The sequence below is a fragment of the Balearica regulorum genome, chromosome 20 (genome assembly GCF_011004875.1).
Source record: "Balearica regulorum gibbericeps isolate bBalReg1 chromosome 20, bBalReg1.pri, whole genome shotgun sequence".
NCBI classification, from domain to species: Eukaryota; Metazoa; Chordata; class Aves; order Gruiformes; family Gruidae; genus Balearica; species Balearica regulorum.
Genome location: NC_046203.1, coordinates 12,267,941 through 12,283,628, shown reverse-complemented (window position 1 = coordinate 12,283,628; position 15,688 = coordinate 12,267,941). Strand labels below are relative to the sequence as shown.

Genomic DNA, 15,688 nt, shown 5'->3' with positions numbered 1-15,688 from the left:
CCCCGTTCAGACAAAAAGGGACAGAAAGCATCTGCTCCAGGATGTGAGCTGGAAAAGCACCAAGACAAGGATCTACTAGAGGAGTGGATCACAAACCTCCATCCAACCCTGAAGCCCCCTACCCGTTATCTCAGTAGTGCACTTGCTGTACTGTACTGCTGGTATTTCAACCCTAGGCTTCTCTTCAGCATTCCTGAAAACCATAAATTGCACAGAATTATTCCATGATTTCGTAACGTGGCCTTAACTACCAGACCAAAACCATCCCCCCAATTTTGTTTCTTAAAGCAGACCCATTTGTATCAAGGTCTCCAATGAAAGACATTCTCCTCCTGCTGACCAAATATCACAAGCAAAGCCTTGATTTTAAAGGCAGAACAGTTCTTCATCCGCCCTCTGTGAATTTACTCTGCAGACTGGTGGGGAGGTAAACGGTCTAGCAAACCTGAAGAATGTCATTTACATCAAAAATATGGAAAAAGACATTCAAAGCTGAGACAAGATCAGAGATTAGATTCCCCCATTACACGAAGCTCTGCTCACTGCAGCATTAGAGGTCCCCTTTATGTCCCATGGCTCCAAACCAGTCCAGGGCAATTTAGATCCAGGTACACATTGCTCCAACTTGCTCCTGAGATCCATCCAAGCCTGGCCCTCCTCTCCGACTCATTGGCTCACTGGGAGTTTTGGGGGAGTAGGTGTAACCTTGCAAGGGAACCTTCTACACCATGGGAGCTGCAGGAAGCCAGTTCTGCCAGCCTTCTGGTTATTACCTGACTTCAAGAGATACCAGGTTTGCCTTAGCGTGCAAATTATTCTTAGAGATGAGGATGATCTTGAAGACCAAGAGCACAGTCCATTAAAAAATAAAACAAACCAACCCACAACTCAACTGAAGGGGCTTCCACCAAGTCTCTTAGAAATTAGTGACCTAAGAAACTACCAACATTTTCTTAGAAGCTTCTGCTCCACTCCTGAAGTACAACATTGCAAGATCTACTGTAGTCAATTCAGGATGGTGGGTGATCCTTTAAGGTTAGCATGAGAAGCATCCCACTGCTTTACCTGATTCTGCAAAATTGCAGAGAAAAGAGGAGCACTCACTGAAACTTTCCCACCTCCTTCCAATTATCCATCTAGAAGGCCCAAAAGATAGGTTTGAGATTTTCTGCAAAGAGAAGTTTGCAAAAGACAAGCTGGAAGACGTGGCTAGAAACACAACAGGCATAGGACGTGATTTAAGTACAGAAAAATGTATTAATTGGAAATAACATGTTGCTTACAGGAATAAGTGCAAATGCAAAGGGTGGCTTACCCCAGTAATGGCAGTTGTGCACGCAGAAGGATGACGCATAAGACAGATCAAATCTCTGCGTTCTTTACCCAATGGAGTTATTCTTTACCTTGGGACGGAGTCAGAAGCCCCTGGTGAGGAAGGGCTGGATGCATACAGCTCTTCTCAAGAGAGACCTCCCTGTTTTGCTGCACGGCGTGGAGCCAGGCTTGGGCCAGTCCCTCTAGAAGGGCTCACCCAAAGCCCTTCAGAAGGGCCTCTTCCTAAGGTGCAAGACCGGAGCAGTGCTGTCAGGCAAGGACATGTTTCACAGAATCCCAGACTGGTGGGGGTTGGAAGGGACATCTGCAGATCATCTAGTCCAACCCCCCTGCCAAAGCAGGATCACCCAGAGCAGGTTGCACAGGATGGCATCCAGGTGGGTTTTGAATCTCTCCAGAGAAGGAGACTCCACAACCTCTCTGGGCAGCCTGTCCCAGTGCTCGGTGACCCTCAGAGGGAAGAAGTTTTTCCTCATATTGAGTCAGAATTTCCTGTGTTTGGAAACACAGGAAATGGGCACAAACCGGACACTGAGCACCACTGAGAAGAGTCTGGCCCCATCCTCTTGACACCCACCCTTTAGATATTGATAAGTATTGATGAGATCCGCTCTCAGTCTTCTCCAGGCTAACCAGCCCCAGCTCTCTCAGTGTTTCCTCATGCCAGAGATGCTCCAGTCCCCTCCTCATCCTCACAGCCCTCGGCTGGACTCTCTCCAGTAGTTCCCTGTCTGTCTGGAACTGGGGAGTCCAGAACTGGACACAGTGCTCCAGATGTGGCCTCACCAGGGCAGACTAGAGGGGGAGGAAAACCTCCCTTGACCTGCTGGCCACACTCTTCTCAATGCACCCCAGGACACCATTGGCCTTCTTGGCCACGCGGGCACACTGCTGCTCATGGAGAGCTGCTTGTCCACCAGGACTCCCAGGTCCTTCTCCGCAGCGTTGCTTCCCAGCAGGTCACCCCCACCCTGTACTGGTGCTGGGGTTATTCCTCCTTGGGTGCAGGACCCTACACTTGCCCTTGTTGAATTTCATTTGGTTCCTCCCCACCCAACTCTCCAGCCTGTCCAGATCTCACTGAATGGCAGCGCAGCCTTCTGCTCTGTCGGCCACTCCTCCCAGTTTTGTATTGTCAGCAAATTTGCTGAGGGTACACTCTGTCCCCTCGTCCAGGTCAGTGATGAATAATGGGGAATTATTTGCATGGTGAATCCCCGCAGCTGTCAATGCACAGGCTGCTAAAGTCAGGTAAAGGAGCTCATCCGGCACACCTAGTACAAATTTCATCCCCCAGCTGCATACCTGCTTTGCCAAACACCTGCGTGCATTGCGCTACAGCAGCCAGGATATAAACCTAACGCGGCACAAATGTTACTGCCACCCCACGGAATAAGAAGCCTTGGAAAATGACTCGGTGCCTGTACTTGGACACAAAGCTGCTCTTCCCAGAGAGGCTGGTGCTCATGAACAGGGGCTAAAATGTTTCTGTAAGGATGGACTGCGAGGTCTTTGCCTTCAACACGAGGACAGATTTAACCAGAGATATTTTCAGTAAGATTTCCTACTATTTTTCCATTTTCAAAGATTTTCTGTGTCTGCACTTATGACAGATAAGTTTTAATCAGTCATTTCTCCAGTCAAGCCCTAATTAAATGTCACCATTAAATATGCAGAATGCAAACTGATGCCATCTCACAGCAGCTAAATATGGGCAAAGAGGGGAATACACTGGCTCGTGGTGTCCTGCTCCCATGGGCCAGCAGATCTGAGATCGCAGATCTGGCATGGTAAACCTGCCATGACAACTGTTGTCCAAGATAAAACATTTAGCCAACAACAGCAGCACAACAAGAAGCGGTACACAGGAAACAGACTTCAAGTTTAGCCTGGGAATGGGGTTTTTCAAACCAATTACTGCCACACGTCTTAGTCTAAATGAAAAAATAAAAATCAAAATCCATAGCTGCCCAAGCACAGCCTACAAAGCTCTCAGGCTTGTAAGTTTGATCTCAGATAACAAAGGGTGAAGGACAAGACTCATCTGCCTACCTATACTTGAAGCCACTTTAACAAGCAAGAGGAATGAGAACAATAAGGAGCAAATGCCAGGCGATTCAGGACTTCTTGGCACAGGGAGATGTGTAATGTGGCTGATAAGTCATTTCAGTGAAAAGACTTTAATGAAGAACAAACGCTAACTCTGTACACACTGACGTGTTCCTGATGACACTAGTTTGAGACTGTGTTGGGACAACACCCAAACTCTATCCTGTGTTCGGTGACCAGGATCCAAACCCTTCTCCCGGCTTTTGCAGTAACATTTACAAGTTTTTGGGCATAGAGTGGTCAACATTCAACTTTTATTAAATCAGGACTAGCTAGATATAAAGCAGGGTGGGAGGAGTCTATTTTTATCTTTGATTATCCAAGCACAGATCAAAGGTTCTGCAATACAGTAACACTCCAAGGGCTTTTGATAGTGAAAGGATGTTTGTCCGGTCGCCATAGAGAAAGCAATGTAAAACATCCTGTCCGTGGCACGATAAGGTATCAGGATGAGAAGCGGAGACAGGGCTCTGGGGGGAGGCAGTGAGAACTAGTTTGTTTAAATGACTTGTGCAAGTTTGGCAGAGACAAGATATTAATTATTTCTGCAGAAGTTAGAGCCTGCCCAGGATTCAGGCCAAGCAGACATCTGAAGAGGAAACATCCTGTGCACCAGGCTGGGTGATCAGTGCACATTTGATAGCAACACACTGTGTGGGCTGGCTATCTCCATTTCTGGCATAGTAGAAGCATGTCTGAAATGAAGAAGCGTGTGTCTCTCCTCCAAGAGACAGAGGGTCAAAACTGTTATGGGAGTCCAGATCAATGTTCATTGTCCCTATGCAAGTTAAAGACTCTTCCTTTCCCAAACATTTCACTGCAAGTTGTGGCTGATCACCTGTGAGTCATCTCACAAGGTGGCAGCCAGCTAGGACATTATATGGCAAGTTTATCGTGCTCCAAGGAGCGCAGATGGGAGCTATAAGCACGCACACGCGTGACTAACCTCAGCGGCTTTCCTATGGTCATCCTCATTCTCCAGCATCCGGACATCTACACCAAGGCAGCGAAGGTAGCGCCCGAGGCCTTGCAGCATGTTATCGCAGACCACGCTGAACTCCTTTGGGGAGATGGGAGCAGGGGGACACGAGGTCTCCTTTCTGGATCCTGTGCGTTGCTACAGAAAAGAAAGAGATCTGTAAGCAGCAGAACAGGCCCATTTCCAGCACATTTGTGTTTTGCTTCCCTGCATTCACCCATCATGGCAAATCCAGCTGTCCCCTTCCACCTGTATTACAATTTCCCCCATGCTCTGCAACACCCCTAGTTCCTCCTTCATGTCCTTTCTACATCGCCCCCCAGGCACTTGGGCAGGGGGTAGCACGAGATGGGGATAGTTCAGAATTAGCCATTCACTCATCTGCAGCCTTTCCCTGCAGAAATGCCAACGTGGCCTTCTGTGCTCTACACAGACACTCATTTTTATGAAGTCACAGAGACACATCCTCAAGACTGCTATTCCCCTATCCACTTAGATTGCAAATAATATACATGTGCTGAAGTTATGATTTGGGAAGGGGATCTGACAGACGGAGGGAGAAACAGGTAGACAAAGCAACCATGTCAGCTTTGTTATCTTCGGAAGTTTAAAAATAGGCAGTGCCTGAATTCTGTTTATTTTATTTCAAACTGCTGCTGCTGGGGGAGTTCCTGCAGTTGGAGATTTTTGTTGGGAGGCTCCCAGAAGTACAATAGCTAAATTCATGGAGAAGGGAAGTTATTAAGGAACCTCCAATGTTCAGGTTTGCCTCCAGGAACTTGGATCAGCTGGGATGACTGAAGGACACAGCCACCACAGTGCAGGGCTGAACGAGAGAGTTACTGCGGCACGGCAGATCAGCTCTGCAGGAGTTGACTCAGGCCTGGGAATGCCGTGGCACACCATGCAGATACCCCTGGGCTGACTGTGTGAACTAGCTCAGGTCTGAAAGCTCAATCCGTGTGATGCTGCACCTCCCAGAAGCTGGTACGTGCACCCTGAGCTCTGTAGCACTGGGTAGACTGGATTGTCACCGGCTCCTGCAAGGACCTTGGTTGATGCAGCTGTGCCCCGAGACATCGGAGTGCTGTGATAACGGATCAAGCTGAGCCTTTGGTGTTGAGGTAGCTGGAAGACCCTATGCTGCTGCTTCTGTTCAAACAGATGTAAAGGAGCAGCAGCTGGCTCTTAGCTAGTGTTTACTCAATGGCCAGCAATGTCATATGTAGCTTTTTTCTCACGTTTCATGCCAGTAGAGAGCAAAAAGCTTATAAAGGAGACTAGTGTCATTAGCCCCACTTCAGATAGTGGATCAGGAAATGCTGGGAAAGAGAGCTTGGAGTCATGCAGGATGCAGTGTCAGAAGTCTGCTTTTTTGAGTCCCAGTCCAGGTTTTACCAACTACCTCTCGGTTAATGAATCTGACTGTACAGAACACAAAGATGACCTGTGAGTTCACAAGGTAATTCAAGCCTGAAGTACTTACTTTTCCCATCTCAGCAGCAGCCAGTCAGATCTGTTGTAACATACAATATTCCCAGGCACACAGAGTGCTTAGGAGACTACTGAGCAGCTTTGTGTTTTACTGACTGACTAAGACTAATGGGATATTGTACGTTTACACCCACTCGATAAGGAGGATCCTGAAAAGGTGGCTATAATCGATAGCATCTCAGTCCAACCATGGAAGGTAGTATTGACTTCAGGAGCTAAATACACATTTGGGACTACTCAGAAGGATACACAGCCATGGTGAGTCTTCTCAGTTAATAAACAAAACTGTTTTTCTGGTAATGTTTTCATAGGTGCATAAACAATCGGACGGTTGCATTTTAAAAGTAAAACTTTATTACTGAGAGAGAGAGGCCAGTCACGTTCCAAGATATTTAAGCAGAGTCACACAGCTCCAGGTTATGGCCAGTGGGTTTGAAGGCTCTGTCACACCATACATCGCAGGGGGAACCAGCCACGGAGTACGTGGCAGTGGGCAGGGAGACAGAGACAAGCCATCAGCAGAAAGACTTTTTTGATCGATTGCTTGGTTTTAACTTTGCAGACTTCCGCTCCAGACGCAATGAAGGAGGCATTCCCAATGTGCAATCAAAGGGTAGCAGCTCAGTTAAAAGCAAAAGTAAGGAAGTCAGAGTTTTGAAACCTCATTGATGCTACACCTAGGCCACAGAATTCAAACCCACACCACTGAGGAAATGTGGAAGGACCATTTCTACCAGCAAGGTTAGCTGGATTCTACCACATAGATGTGTACCAACATTTTGCGAAGACAAACAAACCTAAAATTGCAGGGCAAGCTGAACCAAGGCACGCAAAGGAGAAAGCACATCTTACGAGTAAAGGGGAGGAGCAAGGAAGATGTTTGCTGCAATAGTCCTGAGAACAGACTACAAACAGGCATGCCTCGCATACCTAATAGTATGACTGAGAGACAAGGCAACATATGATTTGCAGGGGTCTTGAGCAACACGCAGCTCTTTGAAGATGTTTACAAACCTGTCCAGAAGGTGACGGTACTTCTTGTTTATTCAGCTGCTTCTTTGCCCTGGGTTTTACGCTTGGTTTTCCCACCAGACTCTCAGTCAGGTCTGAACTAAGACCAAAGCTCGCTGGGTCATTACAGAGTTTCTCGTAGATCTCCAGCAAACAGTACGCATCTGAAGCTGAAAATAAGGGAATATGAGCCTCAGCTGGTTTCATTCAAAAGTAAAACAGAGGCTTTCCTGACGCAAGGAAGAGGCCTCACCTTTATAAATGCCACTGAACGCAAACAACCTGTGAAGCTCAAACTTACTAATGTCATACCCCACACTCTTATTGATTCAGCGAGCATGATAACGTACACACGATCATGAGTCAAGGCAGAAAAGCAACAGGCCCTCTGCCATCTCTAACGTAATGCAAATTGTAGTGCACCTCTTCAAACCACCATGTAAGACAGCTTCAGCCAACCCATGTTACGCTCCATTGTTACTGAGCAGCGGCTTGCCCACGGTTTATTACCGCATCTCAGCTATGGGAAGCCATTAGATGTAGTATCTTAAAAGTAATAACCAAGTTGTTTGCAATCACCGGCCCACACGAACTGCCATGCGGCCTCTGTTCCTTGCAACGGGAACTGTCTAAGTCTCCAAGCCAGTTTTACAAGTCCTAGTGATTAACTTTTGTGGGAACTGTGTCAGCTTCAAGGATAGCTGGATTTAACAAAGGGCTGGATCGCTCCAGTAGACTGTCCTTTGATGCCCCAGGAAAGGCTTCAGACCCAGACTTCTGACTCTGGGGTAAGCAGCAATAAACCCCACTGGTCCCTCCACAGTCCCAGTGCTGTGCTGCAGTCTCCAACACCATGCCTACCCATTAATAACCCTGCTCCAGCAAGCACTTCACTATGACACCGAACACAGCACTCGCTTCCCAGAAAGGCTGTGAAATGAGGCAGAAGGAAGTGGACCTTCTTCCTTTCAGTTACTGAGAGGAGTTTCCACTGAGATGATGTTTCGTCAGACAAAACCTGCAAAGCGCAGGAATTCTTTTACAAGGGAAATAGTGAATCACTGGACAGTTTAAACTTCAACCATTAAAGCCATGTCCACGAAAGGACAAACATAACATGTGCTGGCTTCTCTGAACAGGAATTAATCTGCAAAGCCATTTTCTTCATTTGCTACTTAAATTTCCTGGTGACAGACAACAGACAAACACAGCCTGTGGTGGACAATCTGTAGCACCTTGCCACAGAGTCAGTGACCAGACCTGCATAGAGGATCTGTTCCTCCCGGAGAGGCCGCTTCTCCCAGTTAGACAGCTGCTCTGTTTTATCTAGAGGTTTCCCCAGCACGTGTTGCACCAAGAGGCTGAGTCCTTTCTCCGGCTGCCTGAACCCTCTATCCTCATAGCTCTGCTCCAGGGACAGGACATCGACCTTCCGGCCGCCCTTCTTCCAGTCAATGGAGCTCTTTTGCAGCTGAGGGAAAGAAAAAGATATAAAACACATGGTTGTAAAACAACAACTACGACACCTTCTATTCCAGAGGGTGGGGCCACACGGCAACCCTATCATCTTTATCTCTTGCCTGGTGTACCGAATCCCGTTGTCTCAGGCAAGGGTTGGGATGGCATTAGATATATATGGTGTCTGGTTATTTGTTTAACAAACACACTTGCTGGAAAGAAATCTGTTTCATAGCCAGGGAAGGAAAAAAAGTGCATGGTCGTACAGCATTGCATCAGAGCAGTGGGGCTGTGAGTGACTGCTCAGAGGTCTGCAGGGTGCTCAGCCGTGCTGGAGGCTGTTGGGCACCAACTCAAGAAAAGACCAGCAGCAGTAGTTCAGCACCTTTCTCCTCCTGGTTCCAGTGAGAAAAGATTATTCCTGCAACACAGTGGGCAACAGCCTTTCTGCAGTTGCCATTTCTTGGATTAAACTGAGGCAATAGCTGTTGGCAGGTACTTCAGACCCTGCAGCACTTCCCAGGTTAAGCTATCAGTCCCAAAGATCTGGGTTCACCCCAACTGACAGCCTTAAACATACTCTGCAAATTTTTCCCATGAAAATGTTGTCCTTAACATTTCTGCAGACTGCTAAAAACTGCGGGCTAACCCAGAGACAGCTGTGCTTCAGCTGAACAGAAATTCCTGTGCTGAATCCAGCAGCAGCCCTCCTGAAACATTACGAGTTCTCTACAAATCATTAACTCCATAATATCTGCTTCAATACTGCATGATCATGGAATATCAGCGTTTCTACAAGAACTTACTCTTACCAAGTTCAAGCATGACCAGTGCTCAGAAACATCATCCTATCTGAATGAAGCTACATCTCCATTTCAATTGCTTTTTCATAGCTTTTGTAAAGGCTATGAAAAAAGTTATTAGTGTATCTATTTTTTAGTTGATAAAAACTAAATGCTTCTGTCTTTCTTTACAGAACCATGTTGCCCTCAACACCACAAGTGGAAAACGTCTATTTGCTCATTTAGCCATCTCCCTGCCAATACAGGATACAAAAAGACAATGCTGTGAAGTCACAACAGTTATCTACGAGCACACGCAGGAGACACGATTTTCTGTATCTTCACGTGTTCATCCTTACTTGTTTGTCTACTCTGAGCAGATCCACAACACCTTTCGCTTGCTTATCTGTGTCTTTCAAAGCAGACCACGTGGCTGCAAGGCTCTTAAGGTCTCCAGACATCCCATAACCTCGAGAAAGAAAAACAAAAAACCCAAATTACACAGGCAGGAAAACTCAAATCATGGCTAATGCACTGTAGCTTTTTCTAGTTCAGGGGCAAGATGCTGACAATGTCTATATAAACGTTGGTGGGCAGACTGTTCAGATAGGGGACAAGGCAGATCTCTCTCTCCCGTTCCCAAGAGATACTCTTGCAGATCCAGACTGGGAGAGAAGAGGTAGATGAAAAATGCTGAGTTTAAGCTCAGCTTACTTAAAATCTGCTGGGTCAGTGAAAGGCAATTATGAATTTGCCCTTGAACTTCAGGTTTAACAACCCCTGCCAAAAGCCTCCAAACAGAATCTAAACCTGGGTATGTTAAGCTGGAGAGCTCTGGAGTCCAGCAGAGCGGCTTTGGGACAGGGCCAGCAAATCCAGAGAGCTCTGCATGACGGGCTTCCCTAGACCTCTCAAGGCTGGGTGCAAACTGGGGTTTGGTATGGAACTAAGACAATCCCAAGTCTGAGGGGGGAGGCTAAATCAGAAATCTTGGGTCTGGCCTGAAATGGGGAGGCATTTCTATCAGTCCCCATTCCACCAGTCACCCTGCTTCCTGGCATCTGAATACCCAGGGCTACAAAAGCTGGTACCATGATAAGTGGATTGAGAGAATGCCAACCCCAAGAGGACCTAGGAATTACACAAACTAAGCTGTGTAAAGACCCGAGGTAGGAAGAAGAGATGCACGTTACCTAGTTTAGTGATGGCTGCATCTGAATAGAGCATCTGGATGAAATGGGGAAGCTTCTCCTTCTCACCCTCAGTCTCAGCTTGCTCAAGGAGCCGTGGCAAGTCAAGCAGGAACACCTCATCCTTCAGAGCGATCTGAAGGAGGGAGACACGGGGCTTCCCGACCATGCCGAAGGAAGGCCTCCACTCCATGTCAATGCCAACAACCTGCCCAGGCTGCAACACAGACAAAAGCCTTCTTCACTTAGAGACTGTCTGCACTCGAAAGTAGCGTGGACAGTCCCAGAACTATTTCCTTCCCACCTCTTTGCTACTGTGCAAACTACTACAGAGACGAGTAGCTTTCACAGCACACCTGAGTTACTCCTGCAGGGACCCTTCCTTGCGCAGCAATTCCCACCGTGTTCCCCAATGAGACAACCCTAAGGAAGGAGCTGTCCCTGATGTGGGGACACATTTGATGGCAGTGGCCCACACACAACCCTGCGTACCACCCTGCTATGAAGTTTCTGCTCCTTGACCCTGCAAAGTAAATACTGGAGGAACACTCACCTGCAGCACCTTTTCCCAGCACTGCAGCGTCTCTTCCCAGGTCTGCAGGAAGTGAATATTTGCCCGTGGAATAGGAAGCTGGTAATAATTCTTCTTCTTACTCTCATCATCACTGTCTGCTTTTGCAGCTTCTTCTACCCTGCACAGAACCAGATGCAACAGCTTTAAGCGATGCAATGAGAAGAAATCCTGGACTGGAGGAACATCAGGAAGTCTTGCACGCCTTATTTCACCCTGGCCCTCTATGTCCCCATGCCACTCAACTCCTTCTCTTACCCTCCCTTTCCTCACTTTCCCTGCAATCTCAGTCCTTTTCATCTTGATCCATCCTCTCTTTTTATTCCTATCACAGAAATCACGCTGTATCTGAGACCTCACCACGCTCATGCTCTGAACCCGCTGCAGAGAACACCCAAACCAAAACACTTGCTGGAGTTAAGAGTCCCAGGCCCTGTCCTCAGTGCTCAGCTCCCTTTCCCAGAACTGATACAACTTGGATGACAAAGTTGGGCAGCTGTTTCCACATTCGGAGATAACGCACTTTAGATTTACTGCTTTTTGCCTTCGAGGTTAACATGGAAGTCTGCTGGCTCCCACGGTGTAATACGTAACAGGGAAGTTGGCTCTGACCAGCACTGTGTCCAAACAGGAGCTTCACACAGGAACTGGTTCAGAAAGGGACTCTCAGACTGCTCCACACTAAGATCACTACCAGCCGGGACCGGGTGAACTGCCTCATTATTTTATAGTGCAATGGCTTGGGAAGGGTTCATGGACCTCCCTGTTGCTATCCAGCTTCTCCTCCAGCCCCTTCCCTGCAAAATGCCCACATGGGTTGCGCAAGAACATTTGTGCTACATTGCACAGGGATGAAACGAGAAAAGTTCAGAAATAAAGTTTCAAAATCTTCTATATCGAAGGGAAAACAGCCAGCTGAATCCACAGACCGAGTGCCTTGCTTGTGCTACGCCTTCCATTTGGGTTTCAGATGGCACCACACCGAGAAATTCAGTGTCTGTGTATTAATACCCTGGGAATGTTGGAAGATGCCTGCAGAAATGAGCTAGCTGATTTCCTACAACAGGATCTTACACAGCACATTTTCTTTTCAAACTGCAGCAGAGTCTCTTGAAATGGCCTCGTAACTGGAAGGTCAGCATATTGCTCTGCTGCCTCAGCCAGATGATGCAATCAGAGGAAAGAAACTAATAAAAAATATCCAGCTATTTTGGACATCTCACAAATTTCTGGATAGTCTCTTTCCCATAGAGACTTCAACTGGTTTATTATTTCAGAAAATATTTACTAACCTTATGTTTAGGGGACTGTGTGACTAATTTTGTAGCACAGCAGCTTTCACTGTACAAACACTCTTTTCCGTGGGTTTGTGTGCATGGAGAAGTCAATATTTGTGTAAAATATTTAATGAAGGTGTGCAGTCTCAGGTCTCCAGGAATATTCTCACCTGCAGTGTTCAGGAGCCGCATGTGGTATGACCAGTGGCAGAGGTGATGTCATTTTTATGCTGGTACCACCTTGTTCTCTACAGCGTGAACACCCTCTCTGGGAATCTGCTGCTTTGTTGGCTCAATAAATAAGGCAGACAGACTGTTTTATTAGGTTCTATGGCTCCACTGATTTTATAGCAGCTACTGCAGCAGGTATCATGACTGGATGAGTAAACTGGGGCACAAAGGGTTTTACTCATCTGTCACAACTCCTCACGAATGGCAGAGCACATCCTAATGGGCTTGCCTTCACTCCACCCGTATATGACACGGGATTCCCAGAGCAGAGGGATGTAGTGATGTGGTTTATCCTTCTAGATGCACAGAGTCTGTGGCAAAGTCACACTCCTGTTAACCACCTCTTTGTGTTTTGAGGGATTACACCTCATGCAAAAACCTTCTGGCTCCCAACTGGCGGCTGGTGCAGCTTCAGGAGGGAGGAGGAGAGCAGCTCCAGCAATGCATCAGAGCTGAGCAGAAGCATGTCCTGGACAGACAAGAGTTTCCTGTGCTCCAAGAAATCCATGTACCATCTGGAGAAGTGGGCCATTGCAGACAGTGTTTTGAGGGTGATTACATCTGCATCATATTTCCTGAGGTTACAGGGGGCTTGAACACAAACCAGAGCAGATCTGCACTAGGAAGAAGATCAGATCCATGAAGCTCAGCACATGAACTGTTCAAGGCCATCTGTGAGACTCTTCCCAAATCATCAGCGTTAAAAAATACTAATACTCTGTGTTCTCATTCACCTTCTATGTAATTTAAGTTAGCCCAATCTATGCTCCCAAAATACAGTTTTTAGTTATGAAAGCTGCAGGTTTCGCATAAACACCTCTTCCAGGAGATGGAAATTTGCTGTAATGTTGAATACAACAAACTTGATGATAAACCTGTTAGAGCAGGTAACCTTGCTCAGTCTCAGGCTTGGTCTTCTTAAAATGGTCTCCGCATCCACTAGCGAGGTGTCAGCATCACCAGGCAGCCAGGGACAGATCCTGACTGAGCTGGAGTTCATAATTCTGACACACGACACCAGCAGAAAGTCCTGCACTAAGAACAGAAGGTAAAAGGAAGCACCCAAACCATCTGCACAAACTGCATGTTCTGCAGTAACAGGAGAAAGTCCCAGACCAGGCGAGGTAGCAGATGAGCATGGGCATGCAGACTCGTGCAACAGCCATGCCAAGAGGGACCCTGCCTCCGCTTCTCACACCAAGAGCACGGCGTTGAAAGTGTCCAGCTTGCTCCGCTGGGAGCAGCAATCATCGACTTTCTGCTGGCTTTATTCCTCCCCAAACAGACAATGTATGATGTCATCATCAATCCTCCTGGACACACAGTCCATTTCAAGTCAGATTCAGATTCCATCATACACACTGAGAAGTTCAGCTCCATATAGGAAGTTACTCCCTATGTAACTATGTTTGCAGGATGCTAAAGGTACAGGCTATCAGCTTGCACAATGTTGTAAATAGTTACCTCCCGGGAGTGGTCAAGATTTTCCCACAAACTTTCCTCTAATCTCACCCGGCTTCTGAACTAGAAGCACCAATCTCCATGCTAAAAGAAACCCCAACACATTTCACTGGTGAGGGTCAGAGAGAGACATCAGGCCCGTCAAGCGCAACACCGTGGAAGAAGGTGACTGATGTGTTCAGAAATGGAAGACTCCTAAGGGAACCAAAAATTATCACGGCTTCCTCTTTCTGTTTTTGAAAAAGCCTGGACTCTGCCTGGAAACATGCGATTGCTCCTCGAATGGCAGCAAGGCTTTGAGCTCTGCTGCACTCCAACTCACAGCCCAGAGCTCTCCTGCATTTGCATTGAGCATTCAGGGATAAGTCCTCTTCTGGGCACAGAATCCAATTAGATGAATTCCTGCACATGAATGAGCGGAAAAAATGCTGCTTGATTGCAGCAGGCCAGCAAGGTGACTGTGGAATTACTCTGAACCCCAGGACTGTGGCAGCCTGCAGCCTTGCAGGAGTTCAGCTCACGAACATACGTGGGCACAGACGCTCCCGGGCTGCGTGTTGATGATACCAGCCAGACCTCATCCAGCCCTGGCTTCTCCATCTCCCTTACGGTCATAGGTGAGATCCCAACAGGACTCTCATGCAGTATCATCTGCAAGCTCTGCAGTCCCTCACGACTTGCAGTAGCTTGCATATGTGCAGGCCTTCCTGCAGGAAAAAAGAGTTTAAGAAAGGGTGCCAAGCACAGCTACCTCTGAATAACTTGCAACATCTCGTGGGCAGAGTCACTGAAGCAAAGCAGATATACACCATCACTCACATGAGCATAAAAGTGAATTACGGGGGCTCACCAAATCATTTGCATGGAGCCATTTTTCCAAACGCAGCCTTTCCTCCTCCATACGGCACAGCTGAGCAACAGCCTGGGATACTGTTGCATGAAGAGGACGAGCTTGGGCCATTTCCTCAAAGAGACACAGCACAGAAACCCAGAACCAGAAGTACAAAGCCCTGGTACTCCTCCAGACCTAGCTTGCTGTGGGGATCAGACAGCTCCTAACAGTTTAAGGTGGCTGTACGTGCCTTCCTAAATTTTGAACCTCTTTTCAGCTTTGCACAGCTTTGTCTACACACAGCATGGGCCCCAGCCACCTTCTTCCCTCCATCCTTCCCCTCTGCTCCTACACCAGCAGGTTCACCAAGATCTTTGACTGGGGCTGTTTGCAGAGTTCTGTGCACTTGAAATCAAGGAGTTGTAAGAACTCTTCTTTATATAAGGATTTTTAAATTTTTTTTTTTTTTTAATCTCTGCCTTTGTACTCTTTTTTCAAGTCATGCAACAGGATGAAGCTCCCATTGGGGGAGGAGCTGTGGCTACTGTAGGCTAATCTGCTCCACACCACTGGGGGGTCCCAGAGCAGGAGAGCACTGTGCTATGGGGAGTGCATTACAGGAAGAAAAGGGGACAGAGACTAATTAGGGGGCTAAAGGCTTCTTAAGCTCACTGGGTAAATGTGAGCTAGAGAGTCCGGTTTTATCCCAAATTCGATTAATGCCACTGTTCTGGGATCTGACCCCAAATGTCAAAAATTCCCATTACTTCTGAAAGTTTTGGATGAGGCAAAAATTACAGACTGGGATGAAAACTGGCTTATGAGCTGTCAAAGGCAGAAAGAAAATCAATGCAATTAGAAAATTATAAGGAACTTTAAAATTATTTTCTTCGTCATAAGTCTCCCAAAAGGCATGGAACCAGATTACAGTGCAGTGGGGGACGCAGAGTATATAGAA

At 47.2% G+C, this 15,688-nt stretch overlaps 1 protein-coding gene across 17 annotated transcripts in view; it reads right to left on the bottom strand.

Moving 5' to 3' along the window:
- Nucleotides 1–15,688, bottom strand: part of EXD3 (exonuclease 3'-5' domain containing 3) — a 299,324-nt gene that overhangs the window by 137,561 nt on the left and 146,075 nt on the right. For 15 of the 17 annotated variants that reach the window (XM_075772087.1, XM_075772095.1, XM_075772086.1 and 12 more), the window contains 6 exons: nt 10,912–11,050; nt 10,362–10,575; nt 9,528–9,637; nt 8,189–8,399; nt 6,932–7,098; nt 4,391–4,561 (listed from right to left, as the gene is read on the bottom strand). In XM_075772087.1, the coding sequence (XP_075628202.1) occupies nt 4,391–4,561; nt 6,932–7,098; nt 8,189–8,399; nt 9,528–9,637; nt 10,362–10,575; nt 10,912–11,050 (1,012 nt within the window). The remainder of the gene's footprint in view (nt 1–4,390; nt 4,562–6,931; nt 7,099–8,188; nt 8,400–9,527; nt 9,638–10,361; nt 10,576–10,911; nt 11,051–15,688) is intronic. The other 2 variants (XM_075772099.1, XM_075772097.1) reach the window with 1 other exon arrangement.